The sequence below is a fragment of the Chiloscyllium plagiosum genome, chromosome 1 (genome assembly GCF_004010195.1).
Source record: "Chiloscyllium plagiosum isolate BGI_BamShark_2017 chromosome 1, ASM401019v2, whole genome shotgun sequence".
Classification (NCBI taxonomy): domain Eukaryota; kingdom Metazoa; phylum Chordata; class Chondrichthyes; order Orectolobiformes; family Hemiscylliidae; genus Chiloscyllium; species Chiloscyllium plagiosum.
This window is the reverse complement of record NC_057710.1, coordinates 123,634,235-123,660,723: the sequence shown is the minus strand read 5'-3', so window position 1 is coordinate 123,660,723 and position 26,489 is coordinate 123,634,235. Positions and strand designations below refer to the sequence as shown.

The following is a 26,489-nucleotide window of genomic DNA, read 5'->3' as shown; positions in this document are numbered from 1 at the left end:
TATTACTGCCTGCATTGTATGGATTTTGTGATGCATGTATTTGTACTGCTTATACACAGTTTCTTTGGTATGAAACACATGAAAAAATACATTTATTGTGCCAAAATGAAAAATTGTATAATAACTAGAAAGGAAAAATAATGATTTTTTCCCCCCACTTTTAGCCACTACCAAAGGAAGGCAAAAATGATTTTATAGGCCTCTTGTAGCATTCTGAGAGACATAGGAAGGAAATGTTTTAAAAACTACTTTAAATATATGAAGCATAAGTTTATCAATTCGTTTTAGACAGTTAAGGTCAATTACACTAATTCTTAATAAATAGAGATTAATTTAAAACAAAGGAGTGGTGGTTAATTTTGCCCTGCTACAGGAAGATTATTATTAAATTGGAGGGTGCAAAAAAAGATTTACAAGGATGTTAACAGGATATGGTTATAAAGGTTTGAGTTATAAAGGGGAGGCTGGATAAGCTGGGACTTCTTCCATCGGAGTATTGGAGATGTTTATAAAATCATGAGTGGCATAGATAGGATGAATTTTCCCTACAGTTGGAGAGTTCAAAACTAGAGATAAGGTGAGAGGAGAAAGATTTAAAAAGGGACCTGAGTGACATCTTTTTCACATTGAAAGTGGCTTGTATATGGAATGAACTTGAAGAGAAGGCGGTAGATGCATTCACGGTTACAACATTTAAAAGACATTTAGACAGGTACATGAATAAGAAAATTTTAGCGGGATGTGGGTTAAACGCAGGCAAGTGGGACTAGTTTATTTTGGGAAACTTGGTTGGTGTGAATGAGTTGGACGAAAGGGTCTGTTTCCATGCTGTGTGACTCTATGCCCATCAAGAAAGTGTTAGCAGAGCAGGTCATACAATGAAAACAGAATTTAATGCCAACAATTACTTACTAAAATAACTGACTAAGTGGAGTATCATTGTAAAAACAATTACCTTGCTTTAGCTGGTTATGGCGTTTTATTTCATTCTGCATTGAATGCTGTTGAAGTTGATGATGGTGATAGTGCATTTGACTTTGAATTGGAGGCTGCTGTTGAGCTTGTGGATGCAGCTTAGGCTGGCCTTCTGAGTAATTTACAAAAACAAATCCATCCTTCTCATCCAGGCTGAGTTGATCTGCCCAACGCTTTGATTCATCTCCATCTACAAACCATGCTGCTCGCCCGGATATGCCCTTTGCTTTATTTGCTGCACAGCCAGATACACTTTGTTTGGGTTTTGGGTCCTGGATACTGCATTGATCCTCCAGGTCTGAATCACTGCTTTCCTCATCCTGGGCATCCCCATCTAAATTCCAAATATAAATATCCAATATCTCATTCCACATAATTACAATAGGAAAACATAATCAGATCCTATATTGTCTTCTAGAATTTGTAAATAGATGTTTAAGTAGGCAAGAAGTGCAATTTCTCTCCAATATTATTTCTATGGCTACAACTATTAGCAATATGATACTACATTTTTAACATAAACTTAGAACAGTTTTAACCAACAAAGGGCTTTCATTTCATCAACAGCCAAAATAAGGAAACTAGTGTTGCTTTCATTTTGGCTGACTCAGCGCTTTCTCCTTATGTATAAAATAATTACTCTTTTCACTCATTTTGAAATATTCTTTTAAGGTAGCCAGCTTATCAATCTTACATAATTATAAAATGTCACTGTGCCACTCTATATAATATAATTGAATGGAAACGTGTTCCAAGACAAAAACCAGCAGACCAAACTTACAAAAGCATCAACAAATGGAAAAATAAAGAAATTACTGAAGAATTACTTGTACATAAAGATATACAAATTTTGTACACATCCAGTCTGTGGACATCCAAAGTACAATGTCTAATGTTTCCCAGAAATTTTTAAAAATTCATTATAATATTTTATGAACAAAAAAATTCAAGTTTTTCACTCAAGTTCTTATAATCAAGCATGCAAACACACATACTCAAGATATTAAGACTTCATTAAAAATCTAATTGTTTTGCCATTAGTTCAGTATCAACTGCAATGAGCCCCTGGAATTCACTATCAAGCTGGAAACCTTAAAACAAATGATAGGATAACACACTGGGGCCCTCCATCGCAGAACCATGTCAACTTTTCAAGACCAGGTGAAAATCTTGCAAATGATGAACACTTGACCCAGAAGAGGCTTATGGGAGCTGCAGAACCAACAATCAATACTGGGGGAGGACATGGACTAAAACCATAGCAAAATGGTGGATAGTAGCAAATCCTAATGGCCTATGGCTATGCAATAAATCAGGAAGAATACATGTATCATTCTTCAGCACTATGTCTCAGTTCAAAAAGTCTAATGTGAAACAATGAGAAATGCAGCCAGATTCCTGACAATGTCTTGGTTTTATCCCATTCTGCACTGAATACAATATCAAAAAAGCAAATTATTCTTATAGCACATGTGTGCTCTCACCTATCTGTATATCTGCAGAAGAATCATCCACATCTTCTGGAAGCTTCATAGTCTCTTCTGGAGCTGGGGTTTCTGGAACCTGCAGAAACTCCATTCTCCAAAACTGAAGAAACAAATATATGTTAATTAATTAAGATAGAAATTAACTTAATACAGCAGTGTATTGTTCTTTAAAATCCTTTCACAATGTGCTTTTATCTCCTTATCCCATTGAGTCAAAAGTATCGAGAACAAGAACAAAGAACAGAAGAGTCACTTTATCCCTCCAAGCCTGTGCCACCATATTGTGCCCTTCCATGCTAAAACTGTCTTCACTTACAGGATTTGTATCCCTGTATTCCCTTCCTATTCATGTAGTCATCCAAGTGCTTCTTGAATGCTGCTATGTCTGCTTTCAGCACCTCCTCTGGCAACACTCAGGCACACTCCACCCCTTTGTGCGAGAAACTTCCCCACTCGCACCTTGAACTGGTGCCCTCTACTAATTGACCCCTCCACCCTGGGGGGAAAATGCCTCATTTTATCCACTCTATCCATGCCATTCACAATCTTATAAACTTTTATCAGGTCGGTCCTCAACCTCCTGCATTCCAGTGAAAACAAACCCAGTCTACCCAATCTTTCCTCATAACTAAAATCTCCCAAACCAGGTCGCATCCTGGTAAACCTTTTCTGTACCTTCTCCAAAAGCATCCATATCCTTCTGGTAGTGTGGTGACCAGAACTGTACACAATATTCCAAATGTGGCCCAATTAAAGTTCTGTAAAATTGCAGCATCACTTGTCTGTCCTTCTCAGTGTCCCTTCCAATGAAGGCAAGCATGCCATAAAGCCTTCTTTACTACATTATCTACCCGCACTGCAGGTAAAACATGGGGAAGTTAAAATAAATCTCAAGTTTTTGAAGATTTTCAATGAATTGTACAGAAACATAGGCAAGATGTAATCTGCAATAGTTAACAATTTTAATCAGTATTGTTATGACAACAGGTTAACTGTGGTTGGACTGTGATTTCTTGTGTCGCTAAAGATAATGAAGGGGTGACAAGTCCTGTTCAACAACATAACCCATAGCAGATGGTTTGCTGTTGAACAGGAGTGTCAACCTTTCACTATTGTTGTAGTTACAAGAAATCACAGCCCAGTCTCTGTATGAGCTTTCTTTAACCCAAAGTCATAACAGCTGTGATTAAAATTGTTCATTACCACGCATTACAATTCACCTATTCTTCTGTTCAATTCATTATGTCCTAAACTGCAGACATATTGTGTATTCTTCAAAGAGAAAAACACAAAATGACAGGGGTTAAAAATATCAGTTTCAACTCTATTGAAGTGAACTACTGAGACTGAATATTCTCATGGGTGCCAACTTGCATTTGAGCACTGGAGTGCTATCAAGGTCACAGTTGAAGAACTATCACCTATAGTCACCCTGTGTTGCATAGATCCTCGTTCACTCATAGTGCTGCAAACTCGTTAAAAAGGAAACAAGACAATAAACAGATTTTCCCATCTTGAATGCTTGTATTTAACCATAAATGAAAGGCATCAGAACAATCTCAATAAACCTGCAAAACTACAGACTGTGAAGCCTACTGTTCATCTGCCAGCATCCATGCCATTGGTATTCTCATTGCAATGAGCATGATGAACAAGTATCAGCTCTTTGTGAATTAATCAGAGACTGATCCAAATAATTTTTTTCTATATTTGGACACACCACATATGTGTGTGTGTGTGTGTGTTACATTTGTATTTTTTTTCTCACATGCAGTAATGATTAAACTCACTCTTTGTTACTTCAAGAAAGACTGGTTTAATTGGCTTCTTTTAAAAGGCAGATATATTTGGCTCTGGGAGATAAGCATTCAGAAGGTAACAGATCCTTTTCAAATTAACCTTGATGCAACCAATTAAGGGGATTGATGACTAAAGGAGGAGAGCCAGTTCATTCCTTCTATTCGACAACTTCAAAATGGTTTGGAGTATCCTGTCCAGAACCATAAAAATGGGGAACATTCACCTAGGCCTGGTTGTAACACTGTTTCAGATGTAGTAAAATCGTATGTAGAAATAGAGCAAAAATATACATTCAAAATGCAGCTTTACATTATTGGGGCAGAATTAGGATCTTAAATGGAGATTCCATGAGAGTGATTACTCTCAGTGAACAATTCCGTAGAGGAGAAAAAAATAATGTTATTGCAACAAAATCGGAAATTGCTGGAAAAACTCAGCAGGTCTGGTAGCATCTCCAGACGGAAATCAGAGTCAATATTTCAGGTCCAGTGACACTTCTTCAGATTTGGTTTTCAGCATTTGTAGTTGTTTAGTCTTTTTCACTTATCATAGTGATCTCAGTTATCTGCTGTGGCACATTGTATGCACTGCGACAAGATAACAATACGGATGTTAGGATGGCATTGGTCCAAAGTTTCTATGCCCGTCTCTTAATTGTTTTCAGCTTGTAGGGATTCTATGTAACATACACTGGGAGTGAAATTATGATTATGGGACAAAAAAGGAGCTGAAGATTCAGTATTTCATCCTGGTTCTTAATTTTAACCATGACTCTGCATGGTAGCAATTATACATGGCTTTGAGATCACCAAAAGCTTATTTTTTTTAAAAAAGTTATATTTCCATAAGGTGGGAATCAGATCAGTGGGTTGGGAAGAGATAATTTCATTGTATTGAGGAAGAGAGAGAAAAGAGAAATACAGCAAAAAAAAATCAATAAAATAGAATCAAAGAAATTACGCAATCAAGTTTGAGGCATCGAGTGTGGCAGAAGAAATAAAAATACACAACCCATAGAAAGCACCTAGTGCAAAACACCTATGGAGAACTCTGAACCAAGGGAAAAGAGAGAGGCAGAAAATTTCAAATGCCAGTTAGATCGAAAGGTCTGTTTCCATGCTCTATGGCTGTGTAGAACAAGATTCTACAACTATATAATTAATCAATTTTCTCTCTCAGAATGTTCTGAATGATTACCAACTGAAACACAACAGAATAAATTACTTACCCTGACCACACCATCTGAATGTCCAGTGACTATAACATTCTGCGTGTCCCACTCGCTCATTTCAGATACACAGCAGCAAAAAATCTGCTGGCTGCGTCCTGTAAATGTATTTACATTTACCACCGGGCTTCCATTGATGTTCCATACATGAATATATGTCCCAGCACAAGAGACAATGTCTCCCTGTTGAAGATTTTGTAAAAGTAAAGACATATTATAATGCTTTTAATTTAAACTAGAAAATAAAACTGTACCATAGGAATGGCAGAGACAAATGTTTGAAACTAACTTAAAATAACATCATTCATTACATTAACTTTTCAAAGGCAACTAGAATTAGACAATAAATATTGGCAATACCAATAATGCCATATACCAAGAAATACTGTTTAGATTTGTTTTGTTGAGATATGTATTATGGATAACTTTCATTCATGTAGAAATGTCTCTAAATTTTAAATTATAAGTGGATCTCAGTTGAAACAAGAATACCAACACTGTTTCGATAAGGAATTACAAGAATCTCAGTCACGCTGTTTAGGTTTGAGGCTATTGATTATCTTTGCCTTCATCAATGCTAATACAAATATACAAAATCAAAGCAGAAGCAGGTCATTTGAACACCTGAGCCTGATAAACAGCAATGAGGTCGATTGTTAACTGCCCTCTGGGCAATTAAGGATGACAATAAATGCTGGCCCAGCCAGTGGCATTAACATCCTTTGAGTGAATAATTTTTTTAAAAATCATGATTGATCCGTTTATGTTCTGAATTCTACACTTCGATCTACCTCAGACAACACGCAATTCCCTGCTTAACAAGAACTTATCCATCTCTGTCTTAAAAATATTCAATAGACCACTTCCAATGTCTCAGAGGAAAACCTTCTTCCTCATCGCTGCCTTGAAAGGCAACGTTAATGTTAAAACAATGCTCTATAGTTCTGAATTGATTCACAAGAAGAAACATCTTTTCCAAGTCCACTTTGTCAAAGCCATTTAGGATTTTATGCACTTCAATCAAGTTACCTCTCACATTTCTAAACTCCAGCTGAAACAAACTTAACCTGTCCAACCTATTCTCCTAAGCTAACCCGCTCATTCCAAGTATCAATCTAATAAATCTCCTCAAATGCTTCCAATGCATTTTCATTCTTTATCAAATTAGGAGACCAAAACTACTCAAAGTATTTTAGAAGTGGTCTTACCAAAACCTTGTATACCTGAAGAATATCCTTACTTTTAAGTTTAATTCCTCTCAAAATAAGGGATAGCATCCGAGTCACTTTCTTGAATATTTAAGGTATAACTTTAAGAGCAGAAAACATTGCACTAAGGCAGCAAACTTACAATAATCTTGTCACTGCTTCTATCAACCACAACTCGTAGATGGTTAGGATAAAATCCAGTACTTACTGTTAATTCATTAATGCATAAAGCAGACACTGGTGCCTTGTGGCCTCGCAGTTGAGTGACAAAAGATAGTTTATTCAAGTCCCAAATGATACATGTGCGATCTCGTGATCCACTGACTATTATGTGATAGGCTGAAGAAGTAGTCAAACAAGTAACTGCATCTGTGTGCCCATGGAGTGCCTAAAACAGAGCAAAATGAGGCAACATTGATACTATAAACTTACTATGACTAAATTTTAAAGACTCGTAACAAAAACAAAATACTACCAATGCTAGAAGTTTGAAATTAAAGCAGTGAAAATGCTGGAAACACTCAGTAGCTAGGCCAGATTTGAGGAGAGAAACAGCAACATTTCAGATTGTAGGATTCCATCTCACACATTTGTCAGAAATATGAATTTTATTTTTGAAATGCTCAAGTCAATTTCAGTGATGGAGGTACATGGGATGAGAGCTCTACAGCAAGATTCTCAATCTTCTTCAGAAGTCTCTTCTCCCATGTTGTAAAAGTCCCACCGAACCTGTAACAAATATTTATTTCTGTATAGAAATTAGTTATACTCTTTTTGGTGGATTTCAATGTACTTCTATTTGAAGACAAATTAACTTCAGGGGTTTGGGAAAGATAATGCGTCACTGTTGGGGCATTTAACTTATTTCCTGAACGCATTATGATTGCGATATCTGAAGATAGATTTTTGAATGAGTAAAACTCTCTATAAATATACATAGTTGCTAAATCTATTCATTACACAGGTGATTTGAAATCCAGTCATATTAACTCAATCCCATTAATTGAAGTAATTTTATTTTCCTGCTGTCATTAACTTAAAGACAGGGCAGGTTTTAACCTGAACCAAGCACAAATCCTAACATTAATGGCATCTAAGGAGTGAGTGGATGTAAAGAGGAAGCTCTCCTTTGGTGCCTTTATTATTACTGTTGAAGTGAACAGTTCACAGACTATTGCTGCTCCTTACCAATTGCTGGAAATCTGGTACCTTTCGATATTGGTGATGACAACCTCAACATAATCCATGTTTGCAAATGGATGTTTGGATAATCCTGAGCATGCAAGGAATTACACTGATAACCAATTTAGGATCGTCAATTGGGTTTGCAGTGTGGCACACTTGTGTATATTGGAATCTATGTCTATTAATATAGAAGGCCTGTTGTTTGAAGGCAGAGAAAACGTATAATCACTGCGCCTACTTCAGCTCAACAAAATCAGTGGCAGCTATTTGCTAGTTGATTTCTCAAATGCTCTGACTTATTGGAGTCAAACTGCTTGATTTAAAGTTTAAACCTGGCTGTTAAATATCAATCAGTACTGGTGGGCATGTCCTCTGTGGGAATACCTCTACCAGAGTCCATTTGCCAAACAATCAGCAATCTACCATAAATGCTGGTTTTCCCTTTGAATTGCTATTCATGCAGAATGTCCTGATGAATGCAGATGAAAAGGTTCAACGAAATTTATCTACTCTCAGTAATATTCAAGTTCTAAACTATCAAATGGTTATTGATATTATTCATGTATATAAAACATTTACTGTGCACAGAACTTTAATTTCTACTGTCATATTTGTCAACTTTTGTGCCAACTTCTGCAGTCACAAATCCTAATGGCCACATTTATTATGTCAACTTATATCAACCATACTTATCAAAAACCTTTGATGTTATAACTTCCTGTGTTCACTGCCAGTTTTTAATAAGTTTATGAAAACTTTTTACACAGTAATTGCACTGTCAAAAGTGGCAGAGAGGTTTGTATTACAATTCATTTAGGTATTTTTCATAATATATTAAACAGAAATGTATAATGGCAATACAAAATTAACTTCTGAATGCATAACTGTGTACCATGGTTTTATAAATCCTCATTCTTTACCAGAATATTGTATCTGGTTTCAAATAACCATTTTAACTCAGTGTCCATTACAATGACATTATCAGGCAATACAGTGAAAGTCTTATTCACACACACCTCATTTTCAATAAAAAGTTTCACATCCAAATTTATACTTTAAAGCATTCAAGCAAAATTATCACATTTAACAGCCACAGTGACTTGGCAGTTTTGAAACTCTTCAGCAAAGACTAATGTAGAAAATCTATGACGTTGAAAATCTTAGATTCTGCTTCAAATTGACATATATAGTTGTAAGCTAATTGGGACACAGTGTACAAATATAATTTAAAAGCAAATGACATGTTAATGGCAGAGTTATATCTGCAGGCATTGTTACAATTATTTCTACTCTATGAGTTTTTCTTTTAAAGGCCAAGTGATTTTAGTTTCCCATGTACAACAACAAGAGAGATTAACCAGTTTTAAGTCAAATTTCCGAAGGACATTTTCAAATGAATTTAAGTAAAATTGATATGATCACAAATTCAAGAAATTACCAAGCTTTTTATTCATTTAAAAGGAAACATAATTCACGAAACCCTGACTTATAAGGTCTGCATACATCTTTTTTACATATGAAGCACGAAGACCAGAGAGACACTAGGCAAAGATTTTCTATTTATTGCATCGGTAGCATAACTGTGGGGTCATTGGTCAACTGCACCTTTTTAGGGCTCATGGTTTTGCTTTTGGTTCCCAGTGAGCAGTTGATAATATTGACTGGATATTTCTAACAAAAGAAACCATTGCATGATGTAAGTAGAGACAGTACTAAAAACAACCTGTTTACTGAACAAGAATATCCTGGAAGGGAATTTTCATTACATAATACATAACTTTAAAGTGACAACACAGGACTTCAGAGAAGCCTCCCAAATGACAATAGCAATAATAATGTCCTTAGGGTTGAGTATAGTTACCTTATTTTTTCTACTATATTGACTGAATTACCTGTTTCAGGATCAGTGCTTTAGCTTTCTCCTTGGAGGTACCCATTTCCCAAACACAGATCGTAGTACTTGTTCCTCCAGTAACAACCAATTTAGGGTTGGGACAAATTGCACATAAAATCTGTCCCCATTCGCTCAGGCATTCATATACTATCAAAGCCTATAAAGGAAATAGGAATTATACCACAGTAAAACACAACATTCCATGTTGTAAATAAGATTATAAGTCTCAAATTAAAATATGATATTTTAAGTGTTTAAAAAAATCTTTCAGCATGGGCAACATCATTAAACACAAAATAGGAGCCATCCTTAGTTCAGTACGTCCAGAATTTTAACACACAACCTCGGCTGATACATAAGTACTGCAGTAAATGAGTGCTGTATAGAAGCAGTCCTGAGGATCAGATATTAAACGGAGAGTTTGTCTGCCCACTCTAGTATAGCCATGGAATTTGTTTTTTAAAACAGCAGCAGATAAGTTCCCCTGGTGCCCTGGTCAGCAATTATTCTTCACATAATATCATTAACAAATTAGTTATCACTGCACTGATTGCTGAATTTTGTTGTATACAAATTGGCTGCAACACTTGCCTACACTGCAGTCAGTATTACACCTCAAAGGCTCTTCTCTAGTTGATGATTGATTTAGGATAGAGCTCATGAAAGGTGCTATGTAATAGCACTTATCTTGTTTAGGTAACATATTTTAATGTATTGCTTTATTTGTTTTAACCAAGAACAATTATTCTTGAGTCCTATTACATTTTGTGCACCTTTACACCAATGTGAAAGCAATTTGATAGTGTGCAGGGAGAAATGGTCATGAATGATCAAAAGAAACTTTACAACAACAATTCAAAGTATATGACCAAAATTTTAATTTTGAACTGGAGGTTAGTGTTGAGTCCAGATGTTGTAAAGAGTGCAATTGAGGTGATATTCCTCAAGGTAATAGAGCTCTATTGGAACTGTCTAAAAGGCCAAGGACATAGAGATTACGTACATTTGAAAATTCAGAAATAGATGCAAAAAATTAAGAACAATCTTTCCTTTTAAGAATTCACCCAGACTGAAATTGACAACAAAGCCAAAACTACTTGAAAGAGAATAACCATTTCACATATGTTTTGCTCCATATCCTCTGGAATAGCATTATGTGGGAAGACAGCTGTATTTAATAAAGGTCTAGTTACACACCTTGTCAGATTCATAATTTGCAACTCTGCAACTGAGATCTGCATATCCCCAGGCAAATGTCTTGTTCCAACTGGGAGGAATTAGCACTTTGTTTTGCTCTACTGCTAGAACACCTTTTTCTGTAAAAATGATCTGTCCCACTGGTTCCTTCAGTTCTGTAGAAAGAAAAAAAATCATTAGAAGAGGCTACTTTTAAGCTTAATGTCAGTATAAACTATCCACTTTTGGCACTGCATGGATAGAAGGGGAGGTTGTATAGCACATGAATAAAAGCATATTTTACAATTCACACATTGAACTTTCAGCTGGAGCTCAAAATCTATGTCACTTGTGTGCTGTACAGTCTTAATTAATTGAATGCCCTGTATTTCACTATTCCTTGATGGATCTAACAAGTAGCACATAATTAATGGCAAATTTTGATACACATTTAATTTCAAATTCCTATTCTTTGACAAGTCCCCATCTGATGGTTTAAATTTCCTACATCCAAATGGCTAGTTCATAGAATCCCTACACTATGGAAACAGGCCATCAGGTCCACACTGACGCGCCAAAGAGCATCCCCATCCAGACTCTCACCCCCTGCCCTATTTCTGTAACCCTCTATTCCACCTAACCTACGCAGCCATGGACACTAAGGGCAATTTAGCACAGCCAATTCATCTAACCTGCACATCTTTAAAATGTGGGAAGAAACTGGAGCACCTGGAGGAAAACATAGAGAATGTGCAAACTTCTCACAGACTAATCACCTGGATCCCTGGTGCTGTAAGGCAGCATGCTAACCAGTGAGCCACCATGCTGGCCTTTATATATTGTAAAGCTTACGCTGTCTCAGTTCAGTTTCACGTAAACTCTTAGAGGCACAACAGGCTGGTGCAGCAAAAGAAAATCACCACACAGATGCAGGTGGGCTTGGGAATTTCTAAGTAATTTGGGAATTAAATAAAGGACAATAACAGACTAACTTTCTTTTGTAATGTACCACTTGCTATAAATGCATAAATAGGCTGGATTCTTGATAATTTTAAATCAAGATAGGAAGAGTAAAGTAAAAGTAGATTTTATTATTGATCATGTTTAAATACAATTCAATAATAAGTTTTTAAAAAGAAATTGAAACAATTTCTGGCTTTTTTTTTAATAAAACAGATACTCCTCACAAAACGCAAACAAGCTTTGAAACAGGTGTCACCTTTAACAGGTGCCAAAGATGGTCGGAGATTATCCAAATGATGAAAGAAGATCTTGTCAGTGGTACAGCTCAGAGAGGTTGGTACACCAGATGGTTCCCCATTATTCCGGCTACGCGTTCGCTTTGGTGGATGAGGTTTTTTAAAAAGCTGCAAGAAATGAACAGAAATACGTTTAAGTACGTTAAACTACATTTTATTGCTTCCGTGCAATATTTTATGCCTTTTCAACTTGCTTATTGAAGATCATTTTACACTTTAGTAGATGCTCTGGAGAGATTTTCCACTTGTACAACATTGAGTGTGTCCATTGAGAAAAAGGAAAGCTTTTAGCATTATTACAGAACACAAAAATATCTCAAAAATATTTTTAAATTATTGGAATTTTTCTCTTCAAAATATATCAGATTTTTAAAATTTAGTCATTAGAACAAACAGTAATTTAACTAACAGAGTTTACATGAGAAAGTTAATCATTTATTGTTTCGTTTTCACACAGTAATACAAGCATTTGGACCCAAAGCAGAAACAATTCTCCATACACAGATTACATATACTTAATTATTGTCTTTCCCATAATTCTTTCTGACTAGAGATACCTTGTGCTTTTTTTGTAATAATTACACAATCAGTTTTATTATCTTCAATAGGTTCTCTTGACATATAGATTCAACCAAATATTATTTACTGACTACTTGTCTGAATTTTCATAATTCACAGAGGATTATGTGAGGGGTGACACAATGGTTAGCACTGCTGCTTCACAGCACCAGGGACCCAGGTTCAATTCCAGCCTCAGGTGACTGCCTGTGTAGAGTTTGCACATTCTCCCCATGTGTTTGGGTTTCCTCCGGGTGCTCCAGTTTCCTCCCACAATCCAAATGATATGAACGTTCGGTGGATTAGCCACAGGAAATTCAGGGTTACAGGGATGAGGTACAGGAGTGAGTCTGGATGGGATGCTCTTTGGAGAGTCAGTGTGGACTTGCTGGGCCTAATGGCCTGCATCCACACTGTATGGATTCTACAGATTCAAGAATAATTGGTTATAACCTGTATTTGTCTAACATTATTCTATTTCATTCCCTTAAAAAAACACTCTGAACTAACTTTGTAACATTTGTAATGAACTAAGCTTGGATATGCATATGAAGATTTTAAACTGCAGTGTGTTTCAAATTATTTATGTATAATGTCAGAGTCTTCTGGAACTGTCATCCAAAAACCACACAGGTAGGCAATGCTTGGTTGTTGGGGCCATTCAAATGACTGAATTCTCTTACAGGAGGCCCTTTGACTTCAAAGTGATTCAGTATACTTTCGAAGGCTGTGAGGTGAGGAATACAGAATTCATGTAGTTCAGGGAAATAGCCTCCAATCCAAATGAAAAGGCATTTATTTATAAAAAAAAGGATATATTTATAGCTAGACTTGGTGTAAATCAAAAATTAACAAAAGCTTTGTATTTCTGACTCTGCTACAGTAAAAGGACCTAAGCAATTTAAAGAAAAATCAATTTAAAGAACCAAATAAATTTGACATTTAGCTAATTGATATTAGAAAAGGTGAATAAAGGCTTGATCAAGGATGTACGTTCTATGGAGAGTCTTTAAAGAGAAGTATAAACGTGGAGACGTTTAGTGTTGGGATTCCAACACCTTTGGATATAGATGATTGAAAACATGGTAACCATTGATGGAATGTTAGCAATTTTGGAAGATCTGAAAATAGATAAGAGCCCGGGGCTGGATGCGATTTGTCCTCGGATTCTCTGGGAAACTAGGGAGGATATTATAGAACCTTTGGCTTCAACATCTATGTCATCATTGTTGACAGGAGTAGTGCCAGAAGACTGAAGGATAGTAAATGCTGTTCCCTTGTTTAAGAAGTGGAGGTGGGACAACCCTGGTAATTATAGGCCAGTGAGCTTTACTTTGGTTGTGGGTAAGGTGTTGGAAAAGGTTATAAGAGACATGTTTATAAGCATCTGGTAGGGAATAATGTGATGAGGGATAGTCAACATGATTTTGTGAAGGCTTGGTTGTGCCTCACTAACCTTATTGAGTTCTTCAAGGAGGTGACAAATCAGGGGATAAAGTAAGCTGTTGTTGTGGTGTATATGGATTTCAGTAAGGCATTTGATAAGCTTCCACCCAGTAGACTATTGCACAAAATAAGGAGTTTTGGGAATGAAGGTAATTTAGCAGTTTGGATTAGAAATTGGCTAGCTGAAAGAAAGAACACAGAGGGTGGTGGTTGATAGGAAATGTTCATCCTGGAGTACAGTTACCACAAGGATCTGTTTTGGGGCCACTGCTGTTTGTCAGTTTTATAAATGACCTGGATGTGGGCATAGAAGGGTGTGTTAATAAATTTACGGATGACACTAAAGATAGGCAGAGCTGTGGATAGTGCCGAAGGATGTTGTGGTTTACAGGAAGGACATAGACAAGATGCAAGGTTGGGCTGAGAAGTGGCAAATGGAGTTTAATGCGGAAGAGCATGAGGTAGTTCACTTTGGAAGAACTAACAGGAATGCAGAGTACTGGGCTAATGGTAAAATTCTTGGCAGTGTAGTTGAACAGAGAGATCTCAGTGCCCAGCTGCATAAATCCCTGAAAGTTGCCACCAAGGTTGATAGAGTTAAGAAAGATATAGTGTGTTGGCGTTTATTGGTAGGGGGATTGAGTTTTGAAGCCACGAGGGCATGCTTCAGCTGTACAAGACACGGGTAAGGCCGCACCTGGACTATTGCGTGCAGTTCTGGTCATCGCATTATAGGAAGGATGTGGAAGCTATGGAAAGGGGTCAGAAGAGATTTACTAGGAAGTTACCTGGTATGGAAGGAACATCTTATCAGGAAAGGCTGAAGGAACGGAGGGTGTTTTCATCGGAGAAAAGAAGGTTGAGAGGTGACTTAATTGAGATGTATAAGATAATAAGAGGATTAGATAGGATGGACAGTGAGAGCCTTTTTCCTCGGATGGTGAAGGCTAACACGAGGGGACATAGCTTTAAATTGAAGGGTGATAAAGTTTAGGACACAAATCAGGGCTAGTTTCTTTACTCAGAGTAGTAGGGGCCTGCAACAGTTGTAGACACGCCAATGTTAAGGGCATTTAAAATGGGAACTGGACATACATATGGATAATAATGGAACAGTGTAGGTTAGATTTGCATTAGATTAATTCACAGGTCAGTGTAACATTGAGGGCCGACACACTATATCTTTCTTAACAACCCCATCAACCTGGGTGGCAACTTTCAGGGATTTATGCACCTAAACACCGAGATATCTCTGTTCATCAACACTGCCAAGATTTTTACCATTAGCCTAGTACTCTGCATTCCTATTACTTTTTCCGAACTGAACTACCTCACTCTTTTCCTCAGTAAACTCCATTTGTCACTTCTCAGCCCAGCTCTGCATCTTATCTATATCCCTCCGAAACCCACAACATCCTTCGGCACTATCCACAGCTCTGCCTACCTTAGTAGCATCCACAAATTTACTAACCCATCCTTCTACGCCCACATCCATGTCATCTATGTTCTATGAATGAAAGAAACATGTCATACACAGGTGGAGGTGGAGGAAGGCAGAACTCATTAAGAGTATTGGAGGGTACAAAGATAGAGAGTACAAAGTCAGAAAGGGAACTGAATTTTAAAATTCTGATCCTTGAGTTAAGTGTTGAGAGTTAGAAACCTAATGTAAGTTAGCAAGTGCAAATGATGGAATTCGATTGGATGTAGGTTAGGATATTGACACCGCAGTTTTAGACAAACTTAAACTTGTGGAATGTGCGAGATGGGAGGCTGGTTATGTCAGTGCTGCAATGATCTAGCTTGGAAGATGTGTTATGTGCCATGCAATGTAACATACCTGTTTGGGAATTTGTCCAAAATTATTGATAAAGCCAATAGTTGCAGTTTCCTTCAGTGGATCATTGATATTATAAATGTCCACCTGCCCTTCGTAAAACAGATGATGGAAGACATTGACTGCTTCTACCGCAGGTGCACCTTGCTGCTTGTAACCAAAGATCAAGTCGATCCATTCATGTAAGTGTGAACTGACATAGTCACATTCCAATGCCTGAAACAAAGGCAGAAATGAAAATCACAGCATTAAGAGGAACTGGTGATGTTAGATAATGTAGACCAAGCATCTATTTAAAATATCAATATCTGACTTTGTTTATGGAAGTGAAGTCTTTTACCTAATAGTAAATGCAACTTTTATTTTCAAAGTACAAAAATATGAAGATACTGCATTGTACAATTGTTCCAAATATTTATAAATTTGGAATACCTGCAATACCTTCAATAACCTATATAATCCAGCATGTCAGTATTGTTAACAGGAGGGGCATTCAATGCCAGATGGATCCATTTTCTATTAAATGAGAAGTTAAATTTGCTGGCCCAGCTTAAATATTATGATAAAGCTGTTAGACTGCAGAGTCAGTTCTACTGGATCTGATTAACAAAAATTAAGATTTTCTGCACACTTTGACAGGGTTTGGGTATCACTGGGAAGATCAGCACATGCGCACATCCATTCTTGCCATGAACCTAATGGCTTGCTAGGTCATTTCAGAGGCTAGTTATGAGAAAAACAGAGCTGTGGGTTGAACCAGGCAGGGATCGCAAATTTTCTTCCTAAAGGATATTAGCAAACCAAATGGATTTATATGATGTTAATGGAAGTTTAATGGTCACCATTACAGAAACTAGTTTTCAACAGCAGACTTTACAAACTAAATTTAAATTCTACCAATTGACAATTCAGGATTTGAACGCCCACAGCATTAACCTGAGTCTTTGAATTATTAGTCTAGTGACATTACAAATGCACTACCCTCTTCCCTGAAGATTCCTACAATCGAATATTGGATGGGATTTTGCCTGGTATTCCAAAGATGAAGGAAACATCCTGATGTGTTGGACATCCTGGTAACTCAGCATTATGAAAATGGATAGCCAGAGCTACAATAATTTAGCAATCACCACTATTTAAATATTCCATTTACTGTAATAATACAAGTATAACATATAGGTTCGATCAATGTTGTTTAAAACAGACTATATAGCATCCTCAAATGTGCAAATATTTAAAATTAACACAATATTCTTCACTCAAGATTTGCAGTGCTAAGTAATACATAACACAGAATATTGAAAGGTTAATACTATTACCTGACGATGAACTCTGATGAATTCTCTAGGGTCCCCTTTGGCCCACGGTGGCAACAACACATCTCCTAATTTTATGCCATTCTGCTTATAACCTAGGTATGGAAGAGAGAACATTCATCATTTGTAAACATTATTACAAAACAATACCAATTTTAGAGCAAATATGTCTATCACGATACAGAACCATAAACAAAGGAAAAGGAACAAAAATAGAATGTTGGAAAAATTCAGCAGGCCTGGCAGCTTTTGTCGTAAGAAATCAGAGTCAATGTTTAGGGTCCAGCAATCCTTCTTCAGAACGGAAGGAAAGGAAAAGGAGATGAAGTAACATTGCTGATTAAAGAGTGAATTAGCAAAACAGTGAGGAAGGATATTAGCTCCAAAGAAGTGGAATCTGTACGGATACACCTTAGATACACTAATCGGCAGAAACAATAGCGAGGATTGTGCATAAATCCCCAAACTGTAGGGATAATATTGGGAAAGATATTAAGTAGGAAATTTGAGATGCAAGCAATAAAAGGTATATCTGTAATTATGGGTTACTTTAATCTGTGTATAGATTGAGGAAATCAAAACAGCAACAATAGTGTAAAGAAGGAATTATTGGAGAGAGAGAGAGAGAGAGAGAGAGGATTTTGTTGAGGAACTAACTAACTGAGAGAACAAGCTATCCCAGATTGGGCATTGTGCGATAAGAAAGGAATTCTGGCAATGCAGTTGTGCGATACCCCATGGGGAAGATGACCATAATATGATAGAAATCTTCTTTAAGATGGAGAGAGATGTAGTTATTATGAATCTAGAGTCTTGAATCTAAATAAAGGAAACAATGAGGTGTGAGCTGGCTATGATAAATTGGGAATGTTAATTTAAGAGATGACAATGGGTATGAAATGGCAAACATATAAAGAGTGCATGTAGGAACCGTAACAATTGTTCATTCTTTCTGGGCACTAAAATAAAACTGGAAAATGGCTTTTCCATGGCCCACAAGGGTAATTATGGATAATATAAAATCTAAAGAAAGGGCATAGCAATTAGCCAAACAAAAAAAAAACAGACATGAGGCAGAGGGATTGATTAAGTGGTTGGGGGGGTGGGGGGAGAAACAGAATAAGAGGGTAAGCTTGTGGGGAACATAGTGATTGTAAAAACTTCCATAGGTATATGAAGAAAAGAAAAATTAGTTAAGACAAAGGTTCCTTATAATCAGAAACAGGACAAGTTATAATGGGGGAACAGAGAAATGGCAGAACAATTAAATGTATATTTTGGTCTGTGATCACAAAACAGTACACAAATAACATCCTAAAAATATTGGAGAACATAGGGACCAGTGAGAGGGAGAAACTGAAGGAAATCAGTCTTAATTAGGAATTGGTTTTGGCGAAATTAATGGGATTAAAAACTAGGGCTTGATAAGTTACATCTCAGAATACTGAAAGAAGTGGCCATGGAAAGTACGAGAGGGAATCTTAAAAGATTAATAGCAAAGCACAGTGACAGGATTTGACAAATTTAGGATGAAGTTATGAAAGTAGTCATGATTGACAAATCTCCTGGAATTTTGCGAGAAGCATACAAAATTGAAACACATAATATTGGGGGCAGTGTACTGACATGGATAGAGAATGGGTGGCAGGCAGAAAACAAAGAATTGGATTAAATGGGTCTTTTTCTTTGTAAAAAGGAAAAAGCAAGTTAACATAGTCTAGCAGACCATAGGCTGATCTCTCATTAGAGAGACACAACTGGTGGTGGTTTAACCTGAGGGTCATCATGTCGCAGGTGAGGGAAGACATTGAGGAGGGGGGTGGGGTCATTTCTTGTAATATCAGCCAGTGTGGGAATTGAATCCAAAATGTTGGTGTCATTCTGCATTGCACACCAGCAATCCAGCCAACTGAGCTGACCAGCCCACTTTTTCTGTGTGGCAGACAGGGATCAGTGCTTGAACCCCAGCTGTACACAATATATATATTAATGATTTAGCTAAGATTAGGGCACAGAGATGTTTCATTGGGATTTGAATAAGTGGAGTGTGGAAGTAGTAAGAACTTGGGATACTGCTGCATGATGGGATACTTGACCAAGGTAAAAGGTATCTTGGCTCTCAGCTGTAGTGGAAAAACACTACAAGAGATAAAGATTGAGGTTGTGTGATTATAGTTTGATGAAATATACGGAGTATATATAAACCTCATTCGTTTATATATATTTGTCCTTGAGCAAATCGGGAACAAAAGGAGTAATTGTGCTGTGCTTATCTTTACTTTGAATTATTGTACTCAACATTCCTTGGTTGCGGAATGAAATCAAAGTTGTTTGTATCATTGTATAAATTTAGGTTGAACATTCTGCTTGAGAGAGTACTGTGAGACAGTGATGATTGTAGCATCCTCTCTGTGAATTCATAAAAAATAAAGCTTCTTGAAGCAAGTCTGAAAGTCTCAGACTAAGTAATTACCCTGACATTGAGTGAGTGGACAAAGACATGGTAGATAAAGTACAATGTGGAAAAATGTAAGGTTAGCTGCTTTGGCAGCAAAAACAGGAAGGCAAGTTTTTTTTTGAATGGTGATAGATTTGGAAAGAGGGAGGTGCCACAAAACCTGGGTGCTTTTGTACATCAGTTACTGAAAGTAAACATGCAGGTGCATCTGGCAGTGAGAAAGGCAAATTGTATGTTGGCCTTCGTAGCAAAAGGATTCAAGTACAGGAGTAGGGATGTTTTGCTACAAATTTATAGGGCCTTGGTGAGACCACACCTGGAGTACTGAGTGTAATTTTGGTTTCCTTATCTGAGGAAGGATGCTCTGGGGAGAGTGCAACAGGATTTTCCAGACTGCTTTCTGGGATGGCGGCACGGATGTATGAAGAGACTAGATCAGTTAGGACTATATTTACTGGCGCTTAGAAAAATGAGGGAAAATCTCAAAGAAACTTATAAAACTTGAATAGGACTAGACAGGAAAACCACAGGAAAGATGTTCCGAATGCCCAGGGAGTCCAGAACTGGGGATGACAGCATATGGATATGGTGTAGACCGTTCAGGACTGAGATGAGGAGAAATGTCTTTACCCACAGAGTGGTGAACCAGTGGAATTCTCAGTCACAGAAAGCAGTGAGGCTGAAGCATTTATGCTTTCAACAAGTTTGTTAGATATAGTTCTTAGGACTAAAGGGATCAAAGGATATAGGTAGAAAGTGGGAACAGGATAATGAGTCAGATGATTAGCCATGATCGTACTGAATTGTGGAACAGGCTCAATGTGATGAATGTCCTACTCATTCTCCTATTTCTAAGTTCCTAAATAAGCAATGATCAAAGGCTTCAAGCAGAGTGTTGGTTTAATGCACCTTTTGAATTCCTGGGAACATAAATAATGATTTCACTTAAATTTAAGCTGAAAATATTTGGTTGCACACATACAATTTCCCTGATAGGATTCCTGAAAGCACTGCTTCTCCGTCAGGACATCAAATTGTGTAATCACGATTTAATGTCTGTTCTGACTGAGGTGAAATGCAAATAATATTTGCACTAAGTATCAACACAAATCCATATGAGAAATGATTTTACTTAAGCACATTAACTTTAGTGTTATGCAATGTGCTTTTTGAGCAAGAAGTCTAAACTCATTTCCAACCATATCCAAAACAAACAACTTCTCATGAGAGTTACAAAGTTGAAACATCCATGACATGGCTACGTGATCCACTTTGTACAATCTATATCCTGTCATACAAATTTCTCAAATGATCTAAATTTAGCTGATTATTTTGCAGGCTTTCAAAGCATCAGAAAAGCATGTGATTAAGTTCATTGAGAATAATTTTATATTACCACAGGCAGTTAGATCTCTAGTTAACTTTCCATTCCCTTGTTAAAGATGAAAACAACAACTTCACTGTGCACTCAAAGGGATGTGTTTGCTTGCATGCACTCACGCATACGTGCATGTGCATGAGGGAAGGAGGAGAGGGAGGAGTTTTTTGTTGCTGCCTGTAACTCATACAGACCTTCATGGGTCTTTCTGGACTGATGCCCAGGATCATCTCCATTCTGCTCCATCAGCAGCAAGCTTGAATATATTCACTTACATATTTGCAGATGTGAGACTCCATAGTAATCTAGGTGCCAAGGTATATGGCTTAATTTCTCCAAACTGGTTCATTTAAGGCCTTTCATTAATAGCACATTCTACTGCGTTTTAACCCCTAACCTCAAGCAAACAGACCTATAAAACCACAAAATATGGCTGGGCCTCAAAGCAATGTCAGACCCTAGCCTTACCGGCAAAAACTGTTCACTGGTCCTGGAATACAAAGGTCACTCTGGCTTCCTTTTCTGCAAACTGTCTTCTTAAATTCTTCCCTGTCATTTCCTCCAATTTCACCTCGAACAAGTGAGGACCTCATTGATTGTTTTGTCCAGTTACTTTGCCACTGCTTTTTCTTCTCCTCACCCACCAGGTTAAACCTCCTTTAAAATATTCACTTCTCTGCACTGGCCCTGAACTTGCATCCTTTCTATGGTTTTTTTCTCATCTCCCCTCATTCTCTCCAAGATTACTGTCGATCAGATTTACTTCCTGCTCTCTTAATCCCATACCCCCTAAACTTTGTCATCCAACTTCCCTTCCTGGCTCTCATATTAATACTTTTCTCAGGCACTGTTCCTTCTAATCTGTGTTGTCACTACTCTCAAATACTAACCTAGTACCTCTATTCTTGTAAACTACCATCCAATCTACATCTCCCATTCCTCTTCAAAATCCTTTAGCATCTTGTCACTTCCTAAATTTGAAGCCATCTTTCTCAGAATTATATGTTTGATTCCCTCAGCATGTTTCCACTGCTGCCATGGCACCAAAGTGGCACATGTTTTAGCCTATAATGTCAGGTCGTTCAAAACTTTGCTTCTTTGTGAACTCCCAACAAACCCTCTTCACCCATATACTTGCTGATCTACAGTGAGTTCTAGTTAAGAAATACTACTTTAAAAAGCAAATATTTTAATTTCCCCATTGCCCTGTACTTCTCCACCTCTGTCACCATCTCCAGCTCCCCAATCTTCCTAGATACTCGAGCTCTTCTAATTCTGGCCTGTTGAGGACTGATGATTTTAACTGTTCCGTGATTGGTGGACATGCCTACAGCTACCTGAGCCTTAAGTGCTGGAATTCCATTTTTAAACCTCTCTGTCCCTCCTCTTTTAAGGCATTCCTTAAAACCTGTGTGACCAAGACATTTACTCTGATGTCTCATGGGGTATGGGTAGGTGGAATTGCATGTTATTAATATGCCTATTAGAAAACTGTGGGAAGGTGGGTGGAACACATTAGTTTGAGCACCAGAGACACTTGCATTTGGGAATCCCAGGATGACAGTGACAGGGGAAAGTGTTCAGGAAAGAAAAGAATCCCTGCTCAGAAAATCTGCCAACGTAACAGAAACATACCCCTACGGATATCTAGATTAATTTTTTTTGTACCTGAGTGCCCCTATGGATGAACAAAACTTATATTAAAACATAAAAATAATGTTTCAACTCAGGAAAGCTCATCATAATCTCTAGGGATACGGCAGAATTTTAGGTGAGACATTAAAGCTTGGGCCTGACTGTTCAGTCTCATGGGCAGAAGATATTCCAAATCAGTATTCCACAAAAATCCTTGACTATATTTATTGCGCAATCAATAGCAATAAAATAAATTACACTGACAGCATCTTCTTGCCAAATGAAAATTGGTTGTCACATTTTGAAAATGATGAAGTTTAAGTGCTAAAAAGATAGGGATGCAGCGTGGCACTAGCTACGTAGTTCTTTCAGGAGCACGTACAGACATGTGTTGAACATCCTTATTCTGTACTGTAAAATTCTACATACCTACAGTGCAAAAGTGACCATATTTAAAAAAAATCTAAATATGTTGTGATAAAATTCAATATTCATAACATATAACCTTATATTTCTTGTAAAGAAGGTTGCTCAAACAGACGAGAGTCTGGAGAACTGGATGTATTATACTGCAGTCTTATTTTTACTCTGCGGTCCCTTCAAGTATAGCTTATTGTTGATAGTGCGAGACAGTGTACCTTTCTAAAATTTCTATGCTCACATGCACACCATACCTAGATCAAAGTTGTTGGAGTTTAGAAGGAACTCTGGAAGATAAAAGAATTCTGGAATGAGTTCTTTTACATCGGCCATGTTGTGTTTGGATGCAGAGTACCATGCCTCTCGTACACTGTGAAACATTCGATCAGCAAGATCAAAATGGCCACCCTGTGAAAGGAGAATGACACAAACAAATAACATGGTGAAAATTTAGCATTGAAGAAGTACTGTACCTTTAACTTTAAGACTGGACACATTAGTCTGAAGGTTGTGATAAAGTAATTATAAATTGAATAACTGAAGTGCATGTTAGTTACCTGGAGCCGGAGAAATATTTGGGTGAATGGCTCCATTCTTACTAAATAAGAAGCTACAATCATGGCAGAAGAATAGTGTGTGCCATAATGATATGCTGGAGTTTCACCTAGGATTCAAGAGCAGAACAAACATTATCCACACTTAAATTCAAAATCACCAACACAAGTTTTTTTTTACAAAGCAAATAGCTCATTCAAAATTGTAAAAAAACAAACATCCACATACATAATGTTCTATAAAATTCAATTTAAAGAATTCTTTCATCCAGTTTAACATCTTGTTGCTATATCAAAACATTAAGGTGGCTGTTCATGAAAAATTGAATGGCATAAGTCAGGCAAACCACTAGCAAAAACAGAAACAGTTCTGCATCTATTTACACAGCATGCAAATAGAATCATACTTCTTTCTCTATAAAGAACTTTACCATTTGGATCTTCCCAGTCCTTATATCGTTTCTTATATTGAGCTAATCTCTCATCAGTCTGAGCCCCCATCGGTTTAGCCAGGTTCCGAAATGTTTTAGGATTTGTAAGATCGAGTTCCTATATAAAGGAAAGGAATTACTTACAAGTACTTCCTTTTGAATATTTAGTAAATAAATTAGTAAAGTATTGCTTTGGTGGGTTGAATGAGAAAGCAATTATTATAATAAGGTTTAAAATACATCAATATTCGTTAGTTCAATCTTCTGGTACAATTCAATTTCTAATTTCCTTTGCATGTGAAATCTGGATCTAACAAACTGGTAAGTGTAACATCAATAATGTTCAGCCAGGTCTGCATTTAAAATATATCCCTAAATAGACATGAAATGCTGAGCCTTTGGAAGTTAGGACATGTTTCTAAATATTCCCAATATCATGAAGGCTTAGTAGTGATTATGCAGAACTAGATAATCCCATTGGCAGTTTGAGAATAGGAATCCATATTTAAAAACAAAAATGGAAATAAAAAATAATCTGGCATAAAATAACCTACTGGATAATTGTAAAATGCCAACTAGTCCACGACAGCAACTGCTTGAATTTTTATAGGATATCCCAAGGCGCTTTGTAGGTGTGTTCGTAAAAGGTTTTGACTGAGCCACATAAGTATATATTAAAGCAGATGGTCAAGCGCTTGTTTAAGACTAACTGTCTTGAACAAGCATCACAAAGGAAGAACGTGAGGCAAAACTGGAGTGGTTTGGTGGGGGTTTCATAGCATAAAGCCTTTGGGCAAGGTTATGAAAGGATTAAAAATCAGGGAATGAAAACTATCCACCAATGACTCTTAATTATCTTTGAAGTAGTTTAGAAAGCAATCAGCACTATCAAACTGCACTGTGAAACTAAGGATGGGTTGTGTTGGAAATATCCACACTTGCAAAATGAAACCAAGTCCATGATGTAGTTAATAACTATTGTTTACTAAAATTCATTAAGGTATAAACTAACTTTCCTTCATTGAATATTGATTTCAAAAAGTTTCATACCTCAGAATCATAGTCTGCAAGAATCCATGGGAACACTGGATACTGCATCAAGTCATTATAGGATCTGCCTGCTAATGTGTTCAGATGCATGAGATATTGGAAATTACTGATTTCTCCTCTCTAAAAGAAAGGCAACAAGGAATGTAATTTTTCTTTTCCCCATGGCAACAGACATAAAGTAACAGATATTTGAAATCATTTTACTTCTATGCATTAGACACATCAAGGATGTTCAACATTTTGGAGCCATATATTCTACAGATCAAACCAGCAAGTAGACAAATACGAGATCTCCACACAGTAAAAAATGTCAGGGTCTCACCTTATCACAAAAAAATGATTGTTGCAAAACACCAAGATTTCAACCTTTCACAAACGAGAAAAAAACACTCCATACTCTACTAAAGTGAAAGGTCTTTTGGTTTAATTAGAAGTATAATTGTCGGTTTAATCATTTGTGAGAAGGAACAGCATTGAATTTAAGCAATTAGAAGCCAATATTTGTAATAAGGTGACAAAGATAAAAGAAAGAAGAATGCACTTCTAAAAGACTCATGAAAAGAAGAGATTAGATTAGATTTCCTACAGTATGGAAACAGGCCCTTTGGCCCAACAAGTCCACACCAACCCTCCAAAGAGTAACCCTTCCAGACTCATTTCCCTACATTTACTCCTTACTAATGCACCTAAAGCAATGGGCAATTTAGCATGGCCAATTCACCTAACCTGCACATCTTTGGATTGTAGGAGGAAACCGGAGCACCCGGAGGAAACCCACGCAGACACAGAGAATGTGCAAACTTCACACAGACAGTTGCCAGAGGCTGGAATCAAACCTGGATCCATGGTACTGTGAGGCAGCAGTGCTAACCCACTGAGCCACCGTACCGCCAGAGATTCCATTAATGGAACATTGACAGCCGTACTCAGACAGGAAAACGGAGTTGAAAAATGTGCTGGAAAAACACAGCAGGCCAGGCAGCATCTGATGAGCAGGAGAATCAACGTTTCGGGCATAAGCCCTTCTTCAGGAATGAGGCTGGTGTGCCAGGCGGGCTGAGATAAAAGGTAGAGGGGAGGGGCGTTGGGAATACGATAGGTGGAAGAAGGTGAGGGTGAGGGTGATAGGCCGGAGAGGGGGTGGGGGCGGAGAGGTCGGGAAGAAGATTGCAGGTCAAGAGGGCGGTGCTGAAT

General features: G+C 37.3%; 1 protein-coding gene across 5 annotated transcripts in view; it reads right to left on the bottom strand.

The window, feature by feature from the left end:
- The window catches only part of wdfy3 (WD repeat and FYVE domain containing 3), a 402,022-nt gene that overhangs the window by 15,840 nt on the left and 359,693 nt on the right, over window positions 1-26,489 (bottom strand). For all 5 annotated transcript variants that reach the window (XM_043696098.1, XM_043696088.1, XM_043696116.1 and 2 more), the window contains 13 exons: window positions 25,296-25,415; window positions 24,246-24,363; window positions 23,818-23,924; window positions 23,515-23,668; window positions 17,373-17,464; window positions 16,057-16,269; window positions 12,173-12,320; window positions 10,975-11,129; window positions 9,776-9,934; window positions 6,907-7,086; window positions 5,491-5,673; window positions 2,460-2,562; window positions 956-1,309 (listed from right to left, as the gene is read on the bottom strand). In XM_043696098.1, coding sequence (XP_043552033.1) covers window positions 956-1,309; window positions 2,460-2,562; window positions 5,491-5,673; window positions 6,907-7,086; window positions 9,776-9,934; window positions 10,975-11,129; window positions 12,173-12,320; window positions 16,057-16,269; window positions 17,373-17,464; window positions 23,515-23,668; window positions 23,818-23,924; window positions 24,246-24,363; window positions 25,296-25,415 — 2,086 coding nt within the window. The remainder of the gene's footprint in view (window positions 1-955; window positions 1,310-2,459; window positions 2,563-5,490; window positions 5,674-6,906; window positions 7,087-9,775; window positions 9,935-10,974; window positions 11,130-12,172; window positions 12,321-16,056; window positions 16,270-17,372; window positions 17,465-23,514; window positions 23,669-23,817; window positions 23,925-24,245; window positions 24,364-25,295; window positions 25,416-26,489) is intronic.